The 24081-nt window shown below is 37.4% G+C and overlaps 1 protein-coding gene and 1 long non-coding RNA gene across 2 annotated transcripts; both read left to right on the forward strand.

Annotated features, from left to right (window-relative positions):
* Positions 1 to 992: 992 nt before the first annotated feature.
* Positions 993 to 7042, forward strand: LOC127964603 (C-X-C chemokine receptor type 2). The gene is made up of 2 exons (XM_052564864.1): positions 993 to 2207; positions 3045 to 7042. The coding sequence occupies exon 2, from the start codon at positions 3067 to 3069 to the stop codon at positions 4090 to 4092; it is 1026 nt and encodes a 341-aa protein (XP_052420824.1). The 5' UTR covers positions 993 to 2207; positions 3045 to 3066; the 3' UTR covers positions 4093 to 7042.
* A 9105-nt stretch (positions 7043 to 16147) lies between these two features.
* Positions 16148 to 18984, forward strand: LOC127964611 (uncharacterized). The gene is made up of 4 exons (XR_008155080.1): positions 16148 to 16669; positions 17781 to 17874; positions 18033 to 18130; positions 18220 to 18984. It is a non-coding gene; the product is annotated as an uncharacterized LOC127964611 (long non-coding RNA).
* Positions 18985 to 24081: the final 5097 nt, after the last annotated feature.

A 24081-nucleotide genomic window follows, 5' to 3' on the forward strand; every position in this document is an offset into this window, starting at 1 on the left:
CAGCTTACTGAAACAAGCTTACTGAACACATAGGGCCTAGCTTACTGAAAAAAGTTCTTCTTTCAGATGAAAATAACAACAACTTGATGTCTAGCATTCAATAAAAAAGGTCACCCAAAATACTTGTTTAGAGCAATTGAAAGAATACAGTAACCAATGTGAACTTGAGGGCTTTAAGCTAATACAGAGAGTGCTTTTCCAAAAAAAAAAAAAAAATTAACAGTGGGAGCCAGCAGCCTGTCATGGAGAAAAAAAATCTCTGAATGCTCCACATGAAACTTTGGTGTTTCGCCCTTTTTCTATCGTGTCTAATGATTTTGATTAATATGCACAAGGGAGAGAGAAAGCAATAAGCGCTCGTGTTGTTTGAAGACTGTGAGTGCTCGCGCGCAGCCGGGGCTCTCTCTCGTACGCGCCCTGTCGGGCGCAGCGGTCATTCTATTCTACATCACTCACTGATCAAATAAGGCTTTGACAGCTGGCACATTAAAAGATCAATGCAGAAAAACTCCTGGATTGGTTATATAACGTTGGACAGAATGTTGATCCGGCCATCGCGTATATTCAGCGCACATAAGGTAAACGTTTTGCAAACGTTTTTTAGAGAAATAAAAACAGGACGACGAATCGATGCGCATATTTTGTGTCAACATATTTTTTGCGTCGACGTCATCGATGACCTCGATGCATTGTCCTAGCCCTAGATCCAAACTATTAATTTTGTCCACATACCGGTCCAGGGCATCCCTATTTAGCATATCCCAGTAAATTCCACAAACTTTCACGATTTTAACATCTTTTTCTTTCTCCCAACTCTGATTCTTCTCATTTGACTTGCTGTATGTTTACATTTGCGAGGCCATCAACATGTCCGCCACTTTCCAGAATGCAATGCAGCGCCCAAGCCCTATTTGCTTGGGAACTAATGTAGTCGGAGTTGCGTTCTCTATCCTCTCAAGTGGTGGACTTCTACGTTCCGATTGATTGCTGCCCCACCGCGTCATATCTCATTACCATAAAGTTGCCCTGATTTCAACTCTCCTCGATGCTCTCAACGGCCTAGTCATGCCGCGCCGCTCCTCGCCGCTGCTACATGCCGGCTTACATTGAAAATGAATGACTTCCGGCCACTTTGATGCTCTCGACGCTGGCGGTGTGAACGCATAGTAAGAGCACGTGTAGCATCATTTAACAGATTACAGATTTAGGTTTGGATTTTTTAAGCTGCAGAAGATATTTAAGTCTTAAAAATCAGTGAATACATCATTAAAACAATGTATAAGCTCTTCTGCATATGATTTAACAACAGGAGATGATAAAGTCACAGTAAATTAAATAGGGTTATGATCTAAGAAACTGTAATCACCTAATTCATTGTCCAGCACTGAAAAGCCACGGTGTATGACCATGTGAATGAGTGGGATTTTTCACCAGTTTAACTAGATCAAATGAGTCTATAAGCCTAATGAAGTCCAAGGCCAGCACACATGAACATTAAAGTCTCCAAGAATTAAAAACAAAATTAGGAATAACACCACTTAAAAACACCGAAAAATTAGCAAGAAAGTCTTTGTGAGGTTTTGGGGGTCGATAAATCAATGCAATCACCAAAGGATTAGTTCAAAGATATTATAAAAAAAAAGTCCGGGGAATTAAAAATGTACATCTGAAACTGACTCATATCCCTGGCAGTAAACCAGGTTTTTGTAACAGAGAACGCAAAATGAAGAAGTCATTGAGGTTAAAAGTCTTATTTGCAGCTGATCTTGCATTGACCAAAGCCAGTCTTACCCGCACCAGGCCATCCGCTAAAGTGAGCGGATATTGTGCACACACACCGCCATGATGAAGATGAAGCAAATGGGGTTGGGGTAGCTGATCAAAGCTATTCATTATTAAATTCTATTTTCACATTTATCTTGAGTGAGGGGGCAGGATAGTCACCCCCAATATCCACCCCACCCTCCCCCGACACCATGCCTGAATAAGTTTACAGTTGTTTTCGGTTTACTCTCTTGTGAAACCTAGGTGCTGATGATATCTTTGCTCTACACCTCACTTTCTGATTATTCACACAGGAAGGAAAGGGACGGGTAGCCTTGTAATAATCAGTTGTTAGCAACCAGTCACTCTCAGAAAATTATCAGTCAGTATCAAGCAATTGACTAAATCCTGAGCGCTATTAATCAGTAAAATCACAGAAAACGGTAAGATAATACTATTTTTGTTTTGTATCATTTACAATCTTTTAATTAAAGATTGATGGATAAGCCAGTATGACTTAATGTGAAATATTTTACTAAATTAAGTATACTTTTTGATTTATGGATTTAAGACCAGTCAAAACTGAAGACATTTCAACACATTTCTGTATTATTATTTTTGCACTTTTAGAATAAGTAATTTAGTTCTTTTATGTTTACAATACAGATAGTTTCAAAGCAGATTCACAGCAATGAACAAGAAAATAACTTATGTTGCACATATTCAACTATAAAACATATATCTTTTCAGATGTAAAGCAGCTTTAAAAAGACAAGTGTCTTTATAGAGCTCAGAGTAGGTCAGTTTTAACAGTGTGAATGTTGCAAAAAAAAACTAAGTAAGTTGATTGTTGTTCAGTTTAATAGCACAAAGTTAAATTAACCTTAGAAAATGGTTGTTTGCACTAAAAATGTATTGTTAATGCTGCCTTAAAATTTTAGTTTATTCAACACAAACATCCAAGTTTTCACTAAGCGCAACTTTAACATTTAATTTTGACTAAACATAAAAAATTTAAGGCAGCATGAACACTTTTTAAAGTTGAAACCGTTTTTTTTTTTTTTTTTTTACAGTGGATAACAAGCTTAATTTAGTAATAAGCAGCTCTACAAAAGGCAGTTAAGAGTTTCATTAAAACTATAAAATAACACAAAATATTTAAGTATATTTATTTCATAAATCACATATTGTACCGAATGTCCAAATTTGTGATGATTTATAATGATTTATAATGATTTATATCTAAATATGCTGGTTCTAATAAAGTTTTCCCACTTTAGTTGGCAGGGAAACATCTTAAACATGGAGACTACTACAGATTTCATTTACCCAGATTTAGTACCTCCCTGCCCAGAAAACCTACGGAATATGAACAGCTTGGCTTTGGTCTTAGTTTACGTCATAGTCTTCTGTCTGAGCTTGCCGGGCAACTTGGTGGTGATCTTCGTGGTGTGCTGCATGGAGAACCGCAGGACATCTACTGATGTTTACCTGATGCACCTGGCCATCGCTGACATGTGCTTTGCCCTAACTCTCCCATTCACAGCTGCTGACCTTCACGCCGGCTACTGGATGTTCGGCACATTTATGTGCAAACTGATTTCAGGCTTGCAGGAAGCCACATTTTACTGCTGCGTCTTCCTGCTAGCATGCATTAGCATTGATCGTTACCTGGCCATCGTGAAAGCAACCCAATTTCTCGCCCAAAAACGCCATCTGGTTGCCATAGTGTGCGCACTGGTGTGGCTATGTGCCTTTTTGTTGTCGTTGCCCATTGTGGTGAATCGAGAATCCTTTATCACTGTAAATTCGGATGTTTATGTATGCCATGACAATTTGACCGCAGAAAACATGGATAGCTGGAGAATAGGTTTGCGGATTCTCCACCACACTTTGGGATTTTTCCTGCCATTAGCCGTCATGGTATTCTGCTACGGTTTCACCATGTGCACTCTCTGCCGCACACGCAACAGCCAGAAGCAGAAGGCCATGCGGGTCATCCTGTCTGTCGTCTTGGCTTTTATCATTTGTTGGCTGCCCTATAATATCCTAGAGTTCACAGACAGCCTGATGCGAGGCAGCCAGGTGATGGAAACGTGTGAGCTGAGGGACAGCATAGACGTGGCCTTATACGTCACACAGGCAATGGCTTTTACCCACTGTGCAATAAACCCTATTTTGTATGCCTTCATTGGAAAGAAATTCCGCAACCAGCTTCTGACGTCTCTCTTTAAGAAAGGCCTGTTGGGGAGAGACACAATGTCGAAATATCGAGTGGGATCTGTTTATAGCTCTGGAAGCACTAGACAAATGTCTGTGACTATGTAGTAAACTGTTGTCCTCTTTTAACTTCCAAATTATACATTTTCTTCCTCTTTATGCTACTGTAAAAGAAATAGTTTAGCCAGAACTGTTATCTCGTTACTATCTCATCCCTGTCTTAAAAATACAGTTTTGAGGTTGAGTCAGTAATGACAGAATTGTCATGTTTAAATGAGCTTTAACTTGCTTCCATATAAACTATAGATGCCGGGCTGTGGATTACGCGGGGGACAAGCTAAACACTCATGTCATCATACTCAAAACTAGAGGGGGCGCTCTCGAGCAAAAAGTAATACGAGGAAATTCAAAAGTGTCCAGCTATCACTGTATGAAAACATGGAAACATGAAAAACATTAAACATACGATTGTGACAATATATAGTTTATTTGTGCTTTTCAAGTCATCTCCAGCAGGTAATAAATAAAGTATATGAACAATGCAGTGTTAATTGGCATAGCATTTATTACAGTATAGAAACTATCCTGCCTTGTTATGTGATAAAAAAGTGTTTGTAGTATATAAACAAGTCATTATTATTTGATATTGTTCAACAGTTATAGATTTCTAAGCCAGTTAAAAGAAGTTTCTTCTGTTCACCAAGCCAGCATCTATTTGATCCAAAGTACAGCAAAACAGTAAAATTTAGAAAAAAAATTTACTAGGCTATTTAAAATAACTGTTTTCTATTTAAATATATTTAAAAATAAAAAACAATTAAATTGCAAAGCTATATTTCGCACATTACTCCAGTCACGCGATCCTTCAGAAATATTTCTGATCCTGATTTGCTGCTCAAAAAACATTTATTAATATTATGTTAAAAACAGCGGAGTAGATTTTTTTCAGGTTTCTCTGATGAATGGAACGTTCTGAAAAAAGCATTTATCTGAAATAGAAATGCTTTGTTACATTATAGATGTCTTTAACATCACTTTTGAACAATTTAAAGCATCCTTGCTAAATAAAAGTGTTAATTTCTATAATTTCCATTCCAAAAAAATACAAATTATACTGACTCTAAGCTTTTGAATGTTATAGTGTATAATGTTACAAAAGCTTTTTTTATTTCAGATAAATGCTGATCTTTGGATCTTTCTATTCATCAAAGAATCCCAAAAAAACTGTTTTAATATTGATAATAATAATAATAATAATAATAATGATAATAAAAGGTTTCTTGAGCATCAAATCAGCATATTAGAATGATTTCTGAAGGATGTGACACTGAAGACTGGAGTACACATAGAGTACAATACAGCTGCGCATCACATAAACAAATTACATTTTAAAATATATTCAAATAGAAAGCAGTTTTTTTAAATAGTACAAATATTTCACAACATTACTGCATTCATTTTACTTTAGATCAGATAAATGCAGGCTTGAAAAGCAGAAGAGACTTCTTTATACAGCATTAAAACTCTTACCTTTCAAAAACTGTTGACTGATAGGTTATATAGAAATGACAAAAAATGTATATTGTGTTTCATATATATATATACACACACCATTTCTGTCCCTCTCACTTCTGAAAAGGTGGCTATGCCCCTGTATAGATGTAAAAGTATAGATAATAGTGTGTTTGTGTATCTTTGACCTTCTGTAGCTTTTTTCACTTATGATATACATCTTTAAAAGATTTTTTTTTTCTGTGGTTAGAGGCTTCAAGGCAAGCTTGTGCTTTGAACGCTGTGTCCATATCAAAATGATCTGTGAAAAACACTCTGCAGAGGTTTCAGAATTTGTTGGATATTAGTAAAAGGGGAAAGTAGAGATTTTCCATTTTGCATTTTTCTATTTTATTATTTTTTAATTTTGGGATTGGTAAAATGTCTTATACTCACCGAGGCTGCTTTTATTTGATCAAAGTTAGTGTTTAGCAATGCAATTCATTCCTGTGATGCCATGATGAATTTTCTAATCAAGAATGTTTTTTCACCACAAACATTTGAAATGTTTTATTAGTTGCTTGTTTCAGGACTTGCTATTTGTGTTCTTATTCTAAAATAATGTAAAAAAAGCAAATTACATTTTGGCTTCAAATGTGTAAATAAAGTTGCTTAAGGAAAAATATGCATCTCACACTTGCAAATTAAACTCTGTTTGGGTAATCAGTCTGCTAGCTCTAGGTCAGGCAATGACTTGATTTCATTATTGTCACCACTTCCTTTCCAAAACAAAACAGAGAGAAGTGAAGAAACCTGTTTTCCTCCTTCAAAGAGCACAGCCTTAAAAAACATTTCAACTTACTGCACGTACAAACAGATATGCAAAATATGAGTAAACTGCAAAAGAGGTATTATGTTTTATCTTCTAGATATATCGATTTTTGTAATATGATTATTAATTTGAATGGCCATTTTGTGTGTTAAGTGTTAATCAAGATAAAATTGCACCTGTCTATGTGGCACGTCATTCATCCGTCTGGTTTGCACAGTTAAAGTCTTGAGAAATGGAAACAGGAAAAGGTGCTTTTGAAACAATACATTCCACTTCTGTATTTTTGCATAAACTCTTCTTTAAGTCTTATTATGCTGTGTCCATCCCATAATCTCTGGTTTATCCTCATAATCTGTGTTAACCTCAGTTTAACCTATTATCAATTTACATATTTCTGTGTGTGTGAATTAAAGCACACTGGTGGTTATTTCCAATATTAATACATAAATATGACTAAAAGAGGGATAAGAATTTAGATATTATTTAAAGAATCAGTGGAAAATGAAATATTTTAGCTAATAATCAATTTCCGCCCTGATGCAAGCATGTCTTTGTGTTGTTATTTTCCAAGAAGGGTCCAGGATGTGGTTTTTCTCTCTTTGTTTTCCACTGTAAGTCAAAAATAGACTAAAAGAAGATGGTTAGACTTTAGTAACTATTGCTGCATTACATGGAAAATTCCAATTGATCTCCATGTAAGAATGTGATGCTGCCATCTTTCTTAAGTCATGTTTTCAAATTTCATACATATATAAATATATATATATATATATACACACACACACACACACACACACACACACGCACACATCGTTTTTGTGAAAAGTGGGGATATCCCATAGGCGTAATGGTTTTTATAATGTACAAACTGTATATTCTATCGCCCTTCACACAACTACACCTAACCCTAACAGTAAACTTTGTGCATTTTTAATTTCTCAAAAAAAAAAAAACTCATTCTGTATGATTTATAAGCGTTTTAAAAAATGGGGACATGGGTTATGTCCTCATAAGTCACCCTCTCCTTGTAATACCTGTGTCATACAGTTGTGTCCTGATATGTCACAAAAACAAAAGCACACACACACACACACTGGGTTTCCATGTTTTATGAGAACATCCAACAAGAATGTTTTTTTTTCTGCTGTACAAGCTATTTTCTATCCCCTAAAACTACTCCATACAGGAAACTGTCTGCATTTTTAGATTAAAAAATAAAAATGTAATTCTGTATGATTTATAAGCTTGGTTCCTCATGGGAACTTAAATATCTCCCCATAACGACAAGGATTTTGGATATTGTATTTTTTTCTATCAGAATGTCCCTATAACATAATTCTTCCTGCCATTAGCTGTCATGATGTTCTGCTGTGGTGCACACTTTGTAATTGTATTTATTTATTTTTTATATTTGTATTTATTTATTTTTTAAAGGGACAATACACATTAATTAACATGAGTAAACAGGTCTACTATGTAAGTGTGCCAGAATTAGTCATTCAGGCTAATTTTCATCCCTGCCCATATCCTTGAAAGACCGTCTGCGTTCGGGTTGGCCGTCCCCGCTCGGTGTTGTACGGTGAAGTGGAAGTCCTGGAGCACGAAGAACCACCGAGTCACCCTGGCATTTGTGTCCTTGGCTCGTGCCATACATCTTAGAGGGGCGTGGTTGGTGATTAGGATGAACTGGTGGCCGAGGAGGTAATACCGGAGCTCCAGGACCGCCCACTTGAAGGCCAATGCTTCTAGTTCTGATATTGAGAATGAGAAGTTGTCGTCATAGCACAAAGCCCCTCCCTCAATATCACAATCTCCGCCATGTTGGCAGAATACCGGTGGCGAAACAGGATTGTTTACATGTGTTGTTAACTTGGTAGTAGAGGAGGTTCTCGCAATTCTGCACTGTTTTACCATGCCTGGAAGTTACTGCTGCGTTAAAAACTGCTCCAGTACCTCTCACGATACATATGGAAAACATAGGAACAATGGAATACAGTTTTTTTTTAGGTTACACCAAGCGCAAAACAGCGGTATTTGGAGAAGCGCTCAAGCATCCAAAATATCGACCCATACGAGCTCCCTGCAGCAGCACAGAGACCTGGACCATTTACCTCATGCACACATATGGACATTGGGAATTATATTGTTTTTGGTTTAAGTTACTACACAATACAGGAGTTTAAAAGCCACAAGTCTTTGGAAAGTTACGAGGCTTTCTGCTGTGGCTGGGTCCATCTTCAGCAGGTGACGAAAACAGTGTTGTACTGACCAAAGTAAGTTTGTTCACATGCATTTTAGCGTATTGTAATTACATTGTCATTTTGGTCAAGAAGTGCATTCTATATGCAAAGTAATTAACTGCAACTGTTTCGTAAACACTAGATTGTAACGAGATGTTCAATGTATACGAACGTTTCCAACATGTTTTGATGTAAGCTAAAGCTGTGTATGTTTAGTTATGATTTGATTTTAGCCCAGTGACACATACTGTACCAGGTTTTTGTGTTGGGGGCTGCAAAGTGGACAAACCAGTTCTGGGTTAGCTAGGGTAGTTAAATATGTGATTGCTAGATGTAAATGTCCTGGTTAGATTAAAGCTATTAACACCGTGAATGCGAGGTGACTTACATCATAAAAAATATAATTTCCAATATCCATATATGTGCATGGAGGTAAATGGTTCAGGTCTCTGTGCCGCTGCAGGGAGCTCGTATGGGTCGATATTTTGGATGCCTGAGAGCTTCTCCAAACACCGCTGTTTTGCGCTTGGTGTGAGCTTGTTCCTGTAAGGTCCCTTTTCTTTCGCCTTATGCTTTTGCATTGCTTTACTTTCTTCCTTTTCTTTCTCGTATTCGTAGATCCTTCTCGATCTGTTCCGCCGACAAAATAAATGCGCAAAAATGAAAGCGCTCTGAAATGTTTAGCGGCGCCTCTGTGAAGTTCTGAAGGCATTGCTCCTGGCAACCGATAGCGTATCCTGCCATCAGGGCCTATCGGCTCAAACCCCTCCCAAATCAACCCAAATCGGCACGTGACTCCTCACTCTCAATAGCTGGTCTTATCTCCTTCTTTCAGGCTGCCGGACTCGATAGGTGACGGGGGCCGATCCTTTCCGTGATGGTATAGGGACCTTGTAAGCTGGCCAGGAATTTGCAGGCAGCCGTGGGGACTTGGGCCATAATGTGATCTCCTGGCTGGAACTCCCGTGACTGTGCCGCCCTATTGTAGTGTCGTTACTGAGCTTGTTAGGCCTTGGCGAGGTTTTCCCGGATGATGGGCATGACCCTGTCGATCCCCTCCCACATCTCCTGTACGTGTTCCACCGTGGTTCGGTGGATGACTGTTGTTCCCAGGCCTCTCTGGCTACGTCAAGCAGGCCGTGGGACTGTCGGCCAAAGAGGATCTCAAATAAGGTAAAGCCGGGGGATGTTTGAGGTACCTCTCGGATTCCGAAGAGTACATAGGGCAACATCTTGTCCCAGTCCCGCTTGTCCTTGGCAGCCACTCGATGTGACATCTGTTTTAGCGTTTGATTGAACCGCTCGACCAAGCCATCCGTTTGAGGGTGGTACACGGTGGTGCGGAGCTGTTTGACCTTCAGGAACTTGCAGAAATCAGCCATCATCCGGGACATAAACGGGGTGCCTTGGTCAGTCAGTATCTGAGTGGGTAGGCAGACCTGACTACTCAGCAGGAACAGCTCCTGGGCGATGGCTTTTGCGGTGGCCTTACGGAGGGGGATGGCCTCAGGGTAGCGAGTGGTGTAATCCAGGATGACCAGGATGTGTTCATGACCCCGGGCAGACTTTGGCTTCCAGGTCTTCCCGATTCGCTCAAAGGGCACCTAGATGATGGGCAGCGGTATCAGCGGGCTGGGGAGAATGGTGCGTGGATGCAGGTGGGACAGTTAAGGTGGGGCAGGTGGCACAGTAAAGCAGGCCGTATTTCACAATGAAGTGAGGAGTTGGATGGGGAGCCGGCTGGAGCTCTTTCCTGTCGGCGGTCCTCACCTGGGCCCAGCAGTGTTTCATGTGGTCATCCTCATGCTGCCTTCTGGCGAAGGCCCCAGCCCCAGTCACCTGCTGGAAGAGGTCAAAGTAAAGATTAGGGTGATGAGAGGGTGACTCATCACCACTGGGCAACACCAGCACGGGGCACTGTCGGGGCTTCTTTGCTGTCTTCCACTTTTGGCGGTTCCCGGCAGGGCTGACAGGCTGGCTGGTGGTGGCGAGTAGGCGGTCAAATCCCAGCCAATCTTTCCCGAGGAGAACCGGGACTGGCAGATCCCTGATGATCCCGACTTCTACAGGCCAGGCGCCAGGGTGACGCTGACGAGAGCTCGGGACACATGTCACAATATTTATTAATTCTATGGGTAAAGTATTCCAAGTATGTATAGCTCTATAAGAAAATACTGATTGCCCAAAAGAACTTCTTCTATGTGGTATAATGCAGTCCCTTCTAGTAGTGGCTCTAGTAAAATAATTAGAATTTAAGAGTAAAATATCTGCAAATTTAATCATATTTTCCCAACTTAAAACCCCACATTTAGTTAACATTTCACAATGATGATATGAATTAGACCTGTTATCCAATATTTTCAGAGTCTGCTTATAGAGTCTTTCTATTGATTGCAAAATAGTCCCACCTGTCTGTGTCCAACTGGAGAGCAGTAATTCATATGTGAAAGAATCATAGCATTAATGTATAACTTTGAGGCCTCAGTGGTGAAATTATTTCTTATATATATAAAATTTGCCAAATTTAATTTAATTTTATTCCCAACTTTTTAAACTTTTTTTAACATGTAAGTTGTGAATCAAGTATTAAACCTAGTTAACTGATAACCCTTTACCTTCAACTGTCACATCTGGATCTGGATCTATCCGGGTCTATTTGCAGACTTTGAAAAAAGCATACATACAGTTTTGCTAACATTAAGACGTAAACAATTTTTTAAACAATTTGTAATCTTAAAATTTCTGCTAATAATTAATCTGCAAACTTGTTTTTTTAGTTTTAGCATTCAAGTTTATTATTGTATCATCAGCACACATCTGGCAATTAACAGCAGGTGCACAAACATCAGGCAAATCATTAATATAAAACTGAATAACAGAGGACCTAATATTGATCCTTGAGGTACACCAACTGAATTTATAAGTGATTGTGAGATTTTGTCTACTTGAACACACTGTTGTCTATTCATTAAATATGATTTTATCCATTCAATTATTCTTGTTGAGAAATTAGAATTAAACAACTTTTTAATTAAAATCTCATGATTTACTGTGTCAAATGCTTTCCTTATAAACCTAGAGAAACAACTCCCACCACACCAACTTTATCTAATTTTCCTTTAATATTTTACAAAAGACACTTCGCGGTTTCTGTTGAATGGTACTTTCTAAAACCAAACTGCATCGACTGCAATGAAAATTATGTGTTATTCAAATGTAATATCTGTTCTGAGATCTTTGCTGCACACGCAACAGCCAGAAACATAAGGCCATGTGGGTCATCCTGTCTGTCGTGTTGGCTTTTATCGTCAGCTGGCTAGAGTTCATAGACACCCTGATAGCATAGACGTGGCCTTGTACGTCACACAGGCAAAGGCTTTCTCTCACTTTGCAATAAACTATATCCTGTGTGCCTTTATTCGGAAGAGAATCTCGCAAACATCTTCTGACATCTCTCTTTAAGAAAGGCCTGCTGGGTAGAGAAACATTGTTGAAGTATTGAGTGGGATCCATCAATAGCTCTGGGAGCACTACGCAAATGTTCAGAAGTCCACCTCGTTCTCCTCAACCAGAGGCTTTGATCCCTCAAGGACCACACCAGTGAGTTTTTAGATCTCGCTCACCAAACCCTCTAACCATCACTGGTCTTTATAATCACAGCCACGGCATGAGAACTATGGCATTAGCTTATTTAAAAAATCTGACCCATGTTATTTTCTTCCTACATAAAAAAAAAAATGTAAAAGGCAAATTATTGTGTGTTGATATTGCTTCACACATGAAAATAAAGTTCCTTCTGAAAAAAAAGTTTACTTACAGTTGTACATAAAAGTCTGTTGAGAAATCGGTCTGCTCTAGGTCGGGCAATGACATGATTACACTAATGTCACCACTTCTCTGACAAAACAGGAGAAATTACAGAGAGAAGTGAGGCATCTTGGTTTCCTCCTTCACAGAGCAAACATACTTGCAAAATAAAGTTACACTTTTAACTTTATAGGCCAATAAAGAAAGTGTGTTATTAAATTCTATTCTTTAAATTTAATTGCAAATATATGAATCTGAATTATTTTCACCCATGGGTTTGTTCATATATAATTTCCTGGTTTTTGTAAGGTTTTGTTTTCAAAAAAAAAAAAAAAAAAGGAAATATGCTGTGGTCAAACACCTGGTAAGACATGATAAGCCTCTTGCGTATATGATATTGGGTTAAAGTTAGCAGCTGTTCACATGAGGATGCCAACTTGAAATATTTTAAGCTGGTATCAATTGTAACAGTCCGGTCGGTTTCTGTATTTTTGTGAAAGGATGGAGTGTTTTCAATTCACTCAACCCAACTAACAGAATTTGTTACTGATATTTGTATAAGTATAGGCTATTTTTCTATTATATTCCAAATTCACCAACTGAAATTGTTATCTGAAACTGCTTAGAATTTGTCCTGAACAACTGTACATTATCAAAGTGAATTACAAAAGGAATAAGGAGTAATTTCAGGCATGGTTAGTAGCAACAACAAAACTTTTTTTATTGTATTTTTTATTTGTTTTTTTACTAGGTCCATTTAAAAATATATATAAAATATTTAAAGTTGCAAGCAGCGATGAAAGGGCCCTAACACCCGTTGGCTTTAGGAAGACAGCAAGCAGTGGGAAATATAAATTGGTAAATATAATTGGAATATGTCAACGTCATTTTTATGTGCCGAAGTTCCAGCTGCCAGCTGGTGGCGATTATAACTAAATGTTGACATGTAGATATCTTCAAACTTTGCACAAGCACAAAATGGGCATGGAAATGTGCATATGCAATTTTCCACAAACATATCAGGATTTATAAAAAGTAAACTAGGCGTAAATATGTGCACACCGTACAGACACTCTAGGCTGTCTAAAAGGTCACTCTAAGTGCCCTTTATGACAAATTGCATAAATTAGAATTGTGAGGTCTCAAAACGCATTTATAGTCTGTATTTCATATATTTCTAATTTATTGTAGGCCTATTCTTAAAGGGTTAGTTCAGCCAAATAGTAAAATTACATTTTCAATGGAGGGACAGAAAGCTCTCGGACTGAATCTAAAATATCTTAAACTGTGTTCCGAGGATGAACGGAGGTCTTACAGGTTTGGAACGATAAGGGTGAATCATTAATGACATAATTTTCATTTTTCGGTGAACTAAACCTTTAACAACAGCAAGACAAAGGAGCAAATTGTGGACTTCAGGAAGAAGAAAGAAAGCACGCATGACGCCATCCACATCCTAACTCTAAGTTTGTGGGTTCAAGTCTCGGGCCAGCAATACCACCTATAGCACCTAACTGTTCCCTGGGCACCACAGCATAAATGGCTGCCCACTGCTCTAGGTGTGGGTTCACGGTGTGTGGGTTCACTACTATGTGTGTGCACTTTGGATGGGTTAAATGCTCTTTGAGATGTGTGACCATAGACCTCCATTATATGAGTCACAGACAAGAACGGTTTGACCTAAAAATATCAAAATGGGAAATACTGCGGAAACAAAAAAACCTACATCTTGGATGCCCTTGAGGTAAGCTAAAACTTATCCAAATTTAATTTGAGACTGAACAATCCCTTTAAAAATCATGTCTGGTGTGTGATACATTTTTGGTTTGACTGTGGATTAATTCTTGTTAAAACTACGAAGTAATTTAGTCAAGAGCAGTGAGGGATTTTCTTTCTTTCATTTTCCTGGATTAACATTACAGCAGCTAGTAGCTAAATTAGGTGCGGTCACTATAAGAGACAATGCATCCATTATAATGATACTCATTCCACCTCTTTCTCCACTGTTTACTTTCACTTATGACATAACCAACAGTTTTTTGACATAATTGTGTATGTATTTGTCAGTACAAGAGACAGAACAGGCAAATGTGCCCCGAGCACACAGAACACCATGTGTGGGTGCTGAACTGGCCTTTTACTGTTGCATGTTTAAACTGTCATTTGTATTTGTTTGTTTAGGTGAAGGAGAGCTCGTTTCAGTGTTGCGGTCTGAAAGACGTGGCTCTCTGCATGCGCACAGAACACAGCGCGAGTACTCATTCAAGTTTTTCCAAGTCTTGTGTTTGAATGCTTTAAACTCCTTTGAAAGTTTAAATTGGCGAGGCTTAAAAACACATGCAAATGATAAGCTTTTGTGACCATACACAGTAATGGCCCGTCTACTGTCCGGGAATGTATTTCCCATACAATGACATAACTAGCCAATTTACCACCATATGATGTATTGTTGTTGAAATTAACTCGTTATGACGGTTTCCTGAACACGGTCGCATTTCCTTTGTTTAAACCAGAGCCATATAGAGAGTTGTGACAACGGAAGTTTGAAATGTTTGGTTGTCACGTGATTCGTGTCGACTTCAAATAGTTCTAGGAAGCGCGTTGGCGGCCACGCGAGTCAATAAATGCATTTATTTTATATATTTATACAACACATATTTATGCAGCATGAGTATGTACTTTTTACGTTACATAGTTCTTTTTTTTCACTGATCTCATGGTAATCTCATATTGATGACTTTCAGGTAGTACAGAGACACGCTGGTAACAGGGGATTTTCAGATCGCACCGCACTATGGGTCAATTAACTGTTAGCAGCAGTATTTACCATGTTAAATAAATGTAAAATTAAGCTTACTGTTTATAATTCTTGCAATTACATATAGTAATATAATTATTTATTATATCTAGTATAATTCTTACAATACTTATTCATGTACACAATATATTCAGGTTTAAAACAACTTAAGCATGTATATAAACATGTTCACTGCCATTCAAAAGTAATGATGCTGAAAATTCAGCTTGGCATCACAGGAGTATATTACATTTTAAAATAGAAAACTGTTATTTTAAATTGCAATTATTTATTACAAGAATACTTTTTCCTTTGTATTTTTATTCAAATAAATGCAATTAACTATTTACAGCAATTCATGAATACATTTCTAATAAATGTTATAGCATGCCAAGCATTCTGTATGTGTCCTTTTTTCATGTTGTCCTTGCATAGTCTTCACCATGGTTTGCTGTACTGCATGGGGATTCTCCACTCGGTCAGAGAAAGGTGTGCAAATGTATGGCTTCCCCTCTGACATGGAGGAGAAAATAATGGTTGGCTCAAGTCAGCAGGAGCAATTTAAATATATAAAAATTACAACAACAAAAAAAAATAGTTAGATAATTATACTTAAATTCTTATATATATATATCAATGTATACTTAACTTTTTTACATGGAAAATGATTTACGATGATTGGAGGGAGTCATTAGTGTTACCTATAACTGTGCATCACCATGTGATATGTACTGTATGTGGGTAGACCAAAAAAAAAAAAAAAAAAAAAAAGTTGAGGCAAACCAATTTGTCATAACCAAAAAATTCAGGAGTAGGCTGAGACCAGATGCTAGTCGCACAATCTTTGTACATCGTCCTGTGGTCAAAAAGAGGATGGCCCTACTCCACGATGCACCCCTAAAACAGTAAACAAACAGCAAATGGCTGCTGATTACAGCTATATTATTTCAGGGAAAACATATATAAAAAGTACAAACTCGTACTAGTTGAAGTAATATTTCTTATTTTGAAGTGATGTGATATTTTCAATATTTAAAATTAGCAATACCATGTAATCTGCCTCTATCAGCTTCAAAGGTTGAGGAAAAAAAAAAGAATGGAGGAAACTCAGAGAAGGGAAAGTGACAGTGAAGAAATAGAGGACATGGCTAGAGTACGGTGTACATTTTAGGACATCCTCAGACCTCAGTCATCAAATGAAAAGGCGTCATGCCTCAGACTAAAAGGCTTCAGTCATCGGACAAAACGGCATCGCGTCTCTGACTGAAAAGCTTCAGGTCTCAGGAAAAACGACGTCAGGTGTCATACAATTAACGTTAACATCAGACGAAACAGACTCAGATAAAAAGTCATCAGACAAAACGGACTCGGACAAAGTGTCATCAGACAAAACGGACTCAGACAAAAAGTCATCAAACGAAAAGGACTCAGATGGAGAATCGCGTTGCCCCGCCCCATGTGACGTCACACGCACGCCGTTCACAGGAAGTAGTAATGGTTGATTGATGGCAAAAGGAGGTAAGCAGCGTCTGATATTTTATATTTTATTCAAATGTTACACTAATTAAGTTATATAGGGAAGAGAACATGCTTTTCGAGAGTCTTGTGTGCACGTTTAAGAAGTTAGTTAGCCATATTGCAACTAGCCAGCTTTTATTTTGGCCAAGTAGTAAAATTACCCTTACGAAAAAAAACATGATTTTACTATCAAAAACCACAAATAAATAAATAAATAAATAAATAAATAAATAAATAAAACACATGGTCGATATAGTTAAATCATGGTATCCACAGATTAACCATGGTTTTGCTACTCACCATAGTTTAACCATGGTGTTTGTAGTAAAACTGTGGTTATACAAATGGTACGTTAATCATTACACTAAAAAAACAATGTTACTACACTTTTACTATAATAAAACCACAATGCATTAAATATAGAAAAACTGTTGTTTCATCTCATAAATAATTATAACAATTATACGTATAAAACTTATACTTATTTAACTTTATAATGGTTTATAAGTCTTATATCGTGACATTATTTATTTAAAATATATACAGTATCTTACTATCTTATTGATATTACAATAAATATTGTTAAAATCAAAAGTGCCATATTACACATTCATCTAATCAGATATTTGATATGTTGGTTGTTTAAGGAAAAATAATATTTTTATTTTCATTATTATTGTTGTAATTATGTATAGTGGTATTTGCCTGCTTTGAGTAAAGTAACAAAACAACAATGCCAAGATATGAGACTTGTATTATATCTAAGGGAAAGATTCTATTGTAAGTTAAGTGGATGCATTATATTCATTGCGTATTATAAATCATAATCTTAAATGCTATAACCACAAATAAGTAAACATTATAACACATTAAAACTGTTGTTATGATTACTCATGAGATGATATGACATATTACAAAGTTTTTTTTCTAATACATTATGCATTCATCATAATGCCATAAGAATTCTCTTATAATTTGTTTTAAATACGGGCTTCATAGGAAGTGTTACCGTTAAGTTTAATCGATAATGTACTTCTTCACTGATGTTATACAATATCCTTATACAAATGGAAAAAAAATGTTTACAGCATCTAATGCTTTTATCTTGCAGTGAAACACATCTAAGAAGATGAATAAAATCAAGTGAGCCACAGAGATGGCATCGTCCAAGAGCACAGGCTTGTATTTTTCTTTTTTCTGCATTGGTAAGAAAACTATTAACTCAAAGAAAGTATATGTAAACATTTAAACATCATATACTAATAATGAACAAGAGTGCAGATTAAGTAACAAATATATAAATGAAAACCACCCAAGATCAGTAAACAATCTTTAACTATTACTGTATTCATTTTATATTAAGGGAGTTCATCCAGAGGCAGCGAGTGAACTTTGTGTCCTGAAACCAGAATCAGTTGGGAAGAATGGAACCAAGTCTACCCAATTAAAAGGCTTACACAGGTAATTCACAACTCTGTTTGTGTGTGTGTGTGTGCGCACAGCTATAGCTTAATGTCTTCATGACTCATCATTTGTGTTCATTTCTTTAGGTCCCCTTCCAGATGCTGATGTCTTGGCTTCTGGTGCAAAACTACGTCAGATTAATCCCAAGCCTTTGCTGCCGCAAATACTTGAGGGCATGTCAAAAGTAGAGTTGTACCTCTTGGTAGTCCACTTTCATTCCAGTGTCCCCGTATAGCTGCAGGTGTTCCTGATCTTAATTTCCCCCCACTACCTGTGCTTGGTTTTCAGTTTGGCTGTAATTTTAAATTTGGCCAGACGGACGAGTGCATGATCCATCTGAAACATTCGTTTGGACTAGTGGAGGTAAAAAGCACCTCTGCTGAAAACATTGCTCAGGTTCCATTTATGAAAATTCAAAGAGGACTAGCCAAACTTAAAGAGACCCATAAGTACTACTGGCAGGTACAAGGTCAGACTGCAGAGACTGGTCTACACTGGTGTGACTTTGTGACTGACACACAATCAGATTTCATAATACAGATGATCTGGCGAGATGATGCCTTCATAACATCAATGAAAGTACTGTTATAACGTTTATCTGGATGTGTATCTTTCAGTGGTATGAATGGACAGATTCTGTTCATATTATAGTATGAACCTAAGATTTATTTTTACATTCATAGTAAATATATACTTTATGTAGTTGAGTAGTATGTAGCATATTTTGTAGTAGATCTTTGATAACATATTAGATACATCACAAATTATAACAATAAATATATTGTACTTGCTATTAGATAAATGTACATACCAAGGTGAATACTTTTTGTATGAAATCTTCTGTAATGTATATGATATGCATATTCTTTTACTACTTGCGTATATTTACATTTGATACATTGTGTGATATAACAAAGAAGATTTTTTTCATGAGTTATTATAAAAATACTTTTCATTGTGAACTTTCATTGTGTCTGTGAAATTATTTTCAGGGACATTTTATTTAAATAATTTCATTATACAAAATATAAAATTTTACATTACAATAAAAAAAGGAAAAACACATTTAATGGTGGTAGGTATGCATTGCAACTAACTGAAAAGGTAAAAAAAATGTAATAAATAAAAAACTACTCTCAAATGTTAACACTGTAACACTACTATTGTAATAATATACATTCACTGCTCAAGAAACATTGGTCCCTGATAATAAACCATAAAACAGCAATTATGCCAGATCTGATTAATTCTTCCTGACAAGGTGAGTGGCACAACAGAATCCCAGATGTGTATTTCCTTGACCCTTCGAATCACTCTTTCCACCAGAAGTCTGAGGCGTGCAGTGGTCCTGTGTTTTTTCACAGTCCTGTTTGCTGAACTGCTTGGCACATTTGAAAGGTGGAATGATCCGTCTAGCACCAATACTGGAGAGCATATATTCAATAGTGAACCCCTTGTCTGTCATAACCACATCTCCACTGCACCACACAGAGCGACCCCAACCAGACCTTTGAATGTGGTAGTGCACTTATAACTTCAGAGTGGAGTTTCAGTGATGTAGGGCTTTCACAGCAGATTTCTGTACAGTCCAGGATGACATGCAGGTTTTGATTGAACGAACAGTAATTCTCTGGCATGGAGGAGCTTATTTGTTGCCTGGAAATCTAAATGGGTAGTGAATCCAGGTAATCGTCCTGCTCAGCATAGCCACGCTTACCCAGAAAATGTCAGCGATAACTTGATTGACTGAAACAAACAAATATATATTTAATTATAAGACAGAACCATTGTATTTACAAAATCATTTAATTCAACAACTGGTGTTAGACTCATACAGGTATGTTATAATTAGACCAAGATTTCAATCTAATAAATTGAAAGAATTTGCTTTACCAAGACGTAAAGTGACCATGGTTTTATTATAGTAAAAGTGTAGTAACATGTTTTTTTAGTGTAATGATTAATGTACCATTTGTATACCCACAGTTTTACCACAAACACCATGGTTAAACTATGGTGAGTAGCAAAACCATGGTTAATCTGTGGATACCATGATTTAATTTTGTGAGTGTGTGTGGTTTTTTTTTTATATAGTAAAATCATGTTTTTTTCGTAAGGGTAATTTTACTACTTGGCCAAAATAAAAGCTGGCTAGTTGCAATATGGCTAACTAACTTTTTAAACGTGCACACAAGACTCTCGAAAAGCATGTTCTCTTCCCTATATAACTTAATTAGTGTAACATTTGAATAAAACTGTTAAAATATAAAATATCAGACGCTGCTTACCTCCTTTTGCCATCAATCAACCATTACCACTTCCTGTGAACGGCGTGCGTGTGACGTCACATGGGGCGGGGCAACGCGATTCTCCACCTGAGTCCTTTTCGTTTGATTACTTTTTGTCTGAGTCCTTTTTGTTTGATGACTTTTTGTCTGAGTCCGTTTCGTCTGATGACACTTTGTCCGAGTCTGTTTTGTCTGATGACTTTTTTTCTGAGTCTGTTTCGTCTGACGTTAACGTTAATTGTATGAGACCTGACACCTGACGTCGTTTTTCCTGAGACCTGAAGCTTTTCAGTCAGAGACGCGATGCCGTTTTGTCCGATGACTGAAGCCTTTTAGTCTGAGGCATGACGCCTTTTCATTTGATGACTGAGGTCTGAGGATGTCCTAAAATGTACACCGTAGTAGAGAGGAGAGACAGGGACAGGTGACACTACCCAGTCAGCCAGCAGCAAGTCAGTCAGCATTCCAGTGAACTGGGTCTATTAAAAAAAAAAATTTAAGCGACAAAAAAAAAATAATTGGTCCCCTCAGCACTCCTGACCTGCATTATCACTGATGCTCCATCACAGAATAGTCCAGTGGCACCACTAATCCGCCACCTACCAGCACCCACAGAATGTTACTTTTATACGCTAACAAGTTTAAGTATATAATACAGTAGTATTATAATAGACCGGTTATATAATATAGACAGGTAATGGTAAATTAATCACAATGACTAAAAACACTCCACCCATGTTTTCGCAAACTCAATTCATTCTAAACTTATATCAATAGGGTGCATTTTATTATTAAGTAATTTACTTATTTAATACGTGTAATAAAGAAACGTTATAACCTAATTTTTACCACTTCCAGTCACCGCGGTCACACGTTATATTGAACTAACGTAATAGGCTATGTAACGTTAGCTAACTTTCCCCACCCTGCAAAAACAAAAATATGTTTAGACTCCTTTTTTCTAATTCCAAACACGATGGATGAAACTGAATTAAGGGAACAGATTTTACAATTAATAGGTTGTTCGTTACAAACTTTATTCAGCTCTAATCCTAGCCTAATCTGTTATCTGATAACATCCCTTAAATCTACTCATTTAATGAGTAATAATCTACTTAAAGGTTTTAATTTGCAATTTATTGTTATTAAGATGTACTGATAATATACAATCTTATCATTTAAACGTCTTACCTTTTAAAGAGCCACACAGATGGGAAATCAAAAATTACCTGTATTACAGTATATGATGTAGCTGTCCATCAGTGTAAACAATGTGCAAAGTAATTAAACCAAAAAGTACACGATTTATAAAGTTATTGGCTTCTAAAGTAAGGAGTCGACTCTGAATCGCTGAAACGAGTCGTTATAGATTTCAAATCTTTTGCCCATCTCCATGTACGTCACTAGAAAACTTTGCATAATAATCTCCGCCTACCGTCTGGGGAGAAACGGAACTCTGACCACCTGCCCCACCCCCCACACAGACGCTCTGGTTAGCAGTTGGTGTGATGGCATCATGTCGAGGAGTAATTTTCCCGATAACCCCGAAAAGAACTTATCGGACGATTACTTTCAGATGTAATCGTACGGATAAGAGCAATACATCAATCGAATCTGTAAAGGGTCTACTTATTTTTTGGATACAGACATAACTTTGTGCAGTTATAAAATAAAGATAACAAACAAGGTGTGCTGTCTGCAGCCTTTGTCTGCGCTGATCTTCATTTACAAACAAGTCATTAAAAAGAAGTGTAACTCCGTGAACACTCAACGAAGAGACATGAGAGAGATATCTATAGAAAGCTTGACCTGTCTACTTTAAAACTAAACAAGTGCTGCCAAAATACAGATATTCTGTGATAAAGTAATCCATATGAAAACAACGCGATGTCTGTTTTTCATGTCTCCCTTCGTTATATCTAATGTGACCACGCCCCCACGCTGAACGCGCTATTCAGATTCAAACTGAAGCACGCGGCTTAAATATACCCACAAAGAAGAAAAAAGCAGCGAGACTGTTCAAGTTTTTTATTTTACCGTTTGCTTCGCGATGAGAGGAATAAGACAATTCACCCCAAAAAGATGCTAACGCATTGTTTACCGTGAAGTTGTGTGCGGAACAACCAATCAAAACTATGTCAGTTGACCAATCAGAACACAGTATGCAACCGAAGGGTGGGGTTTAAGGAAACTGAATATTTTGAACAGCTTCGCGCGAACCAGATCTCTGAGAATTGAAGTAATTTTAACATGATAATTTGACAAAATGACAATGTTTTTTTAACCTTGGATTTAAACCTGTTGTACAGGATTTATAAACAGTGATGGGAAGCTTAGAATTGTCATATTACTGGCTCTTTAAAAGTGCGTCGCAAACGGTTTTCTTTCTGCTGCATCTCTACGGCGCAGCATCGGTTTGCTGCAACTTCCAGGAACTATTTAGAGGCTCCACGAGCCGCCATTGCTATAAAAAAAAATAAGAGCGTTCCAGTGGCGTAAATGGAGTTGTCGCAACTCTCTCTATATGGCTCTGGTTTAAACCACCCTAGTTCTACAACATAGGGCCATTGTTAATGAAGTGAAAGTGACGTGAAAGTTCAAGGTGCTCAAGGGCACCTCAGTCATGGTATTGCCAGCCAGAGACTCAAACTCCTCAACATCATACTCTTTAACCATTAGGCCATGACTTCCATTTGACGTTGCATGCATGTTGAGGAAGAACTTCTGCTATTTAACCAATCAGACAGGTTATAAGATGTTGCTGTATTGAACATGGCACCTGATGACTAATTTACTATGTTTTGTAACATGTCATTTTGCTTTATTTGATGTTTGATTCATACTGGCTTCCATCTCCCGTCATACTCCGGGGTTTAATGGATTTAACAAAGGGTAACTTACGTCATCGACAGGCGACTGCACTGCCCCGTGTCACTGATTAAAATGGGAATTTTCTCATGATTTACAAGTAGTTGAAAACATTAGAGATAGTTAGTAATCAGCTGGACAAAATATAACACTAGCCTAGTGGTTTTTGGATATTTTACAGCATATCTTACAAATTGTATCTTTAAGCCCATATATATCACTTGCTAACCAGCAACTATGCTTTAACCACGGGGTGAGAACTGTGGTTACTACCACATAAATTTGCAATGCTGTTTGTGAAGGTTCGTTTGAACTATGGTTTAGGGCAGTGATCCTCAAATCTGGCTCGCGAGATCCAGTTTCCTGCAGAGTTTAGCTCCGACTCCAATTAAACACACCTGCCTGTGATTTTCTAATGATCCTGAAGACACTGATTAGCAAACTCATGCGTGTTTGATTAGGGTTAGAGCTAAACTTTGCAGGAAAGTGGATCTCGCGAGCCAGATTTGAGGATCACTGGTTTAGGGACACACAGAATCGGTATGTGCAACGTCGGAACTTGCGACCATCGTTCATTGGCTAATAATGCCTTTGGGAAACTCACCCCTGTGCAGAGGGGTTACCAGGATGTCATGTTTGGGGGGGCATTTGGCTTTTTTGGGGGGGCAACATAAACAACTGAAGAAATCGGCGCAAAATTAAGCTATACTACACACAATCTGTTTTAGTGCATATCTTTTTCTAAGCCAGGAACCCAGATATAGGTACAGGGCCCCTATTAGACTATAGGGC

This window comes from Carassius gibelio, chromosome B9, assembly GCF_023724105.1.
Source record: "Carassius gibelio isolate Cgi1373 ecotype wild population from Czech Republic chromosome B9, carGib1.2-hapl.c, whole genome shotgun sequence".
In the NCBI taxonomy this organism is placed as follows: Eukaryota; Metazoa; Chordata; class Actinopteri; order Cypriniformes; family Cyprinidae; genus Carassius; species Carassius gibelio.

What these genes read in the sequence shown, in the direction of transcription:
- LOC127964603 (XM_052564864.1), top strand. Translation starts at nt 3,067, where the DNA reads ATGGAGACTACTACAGATTTCATTTACCCAGATTTAGTACCTCCCTGC.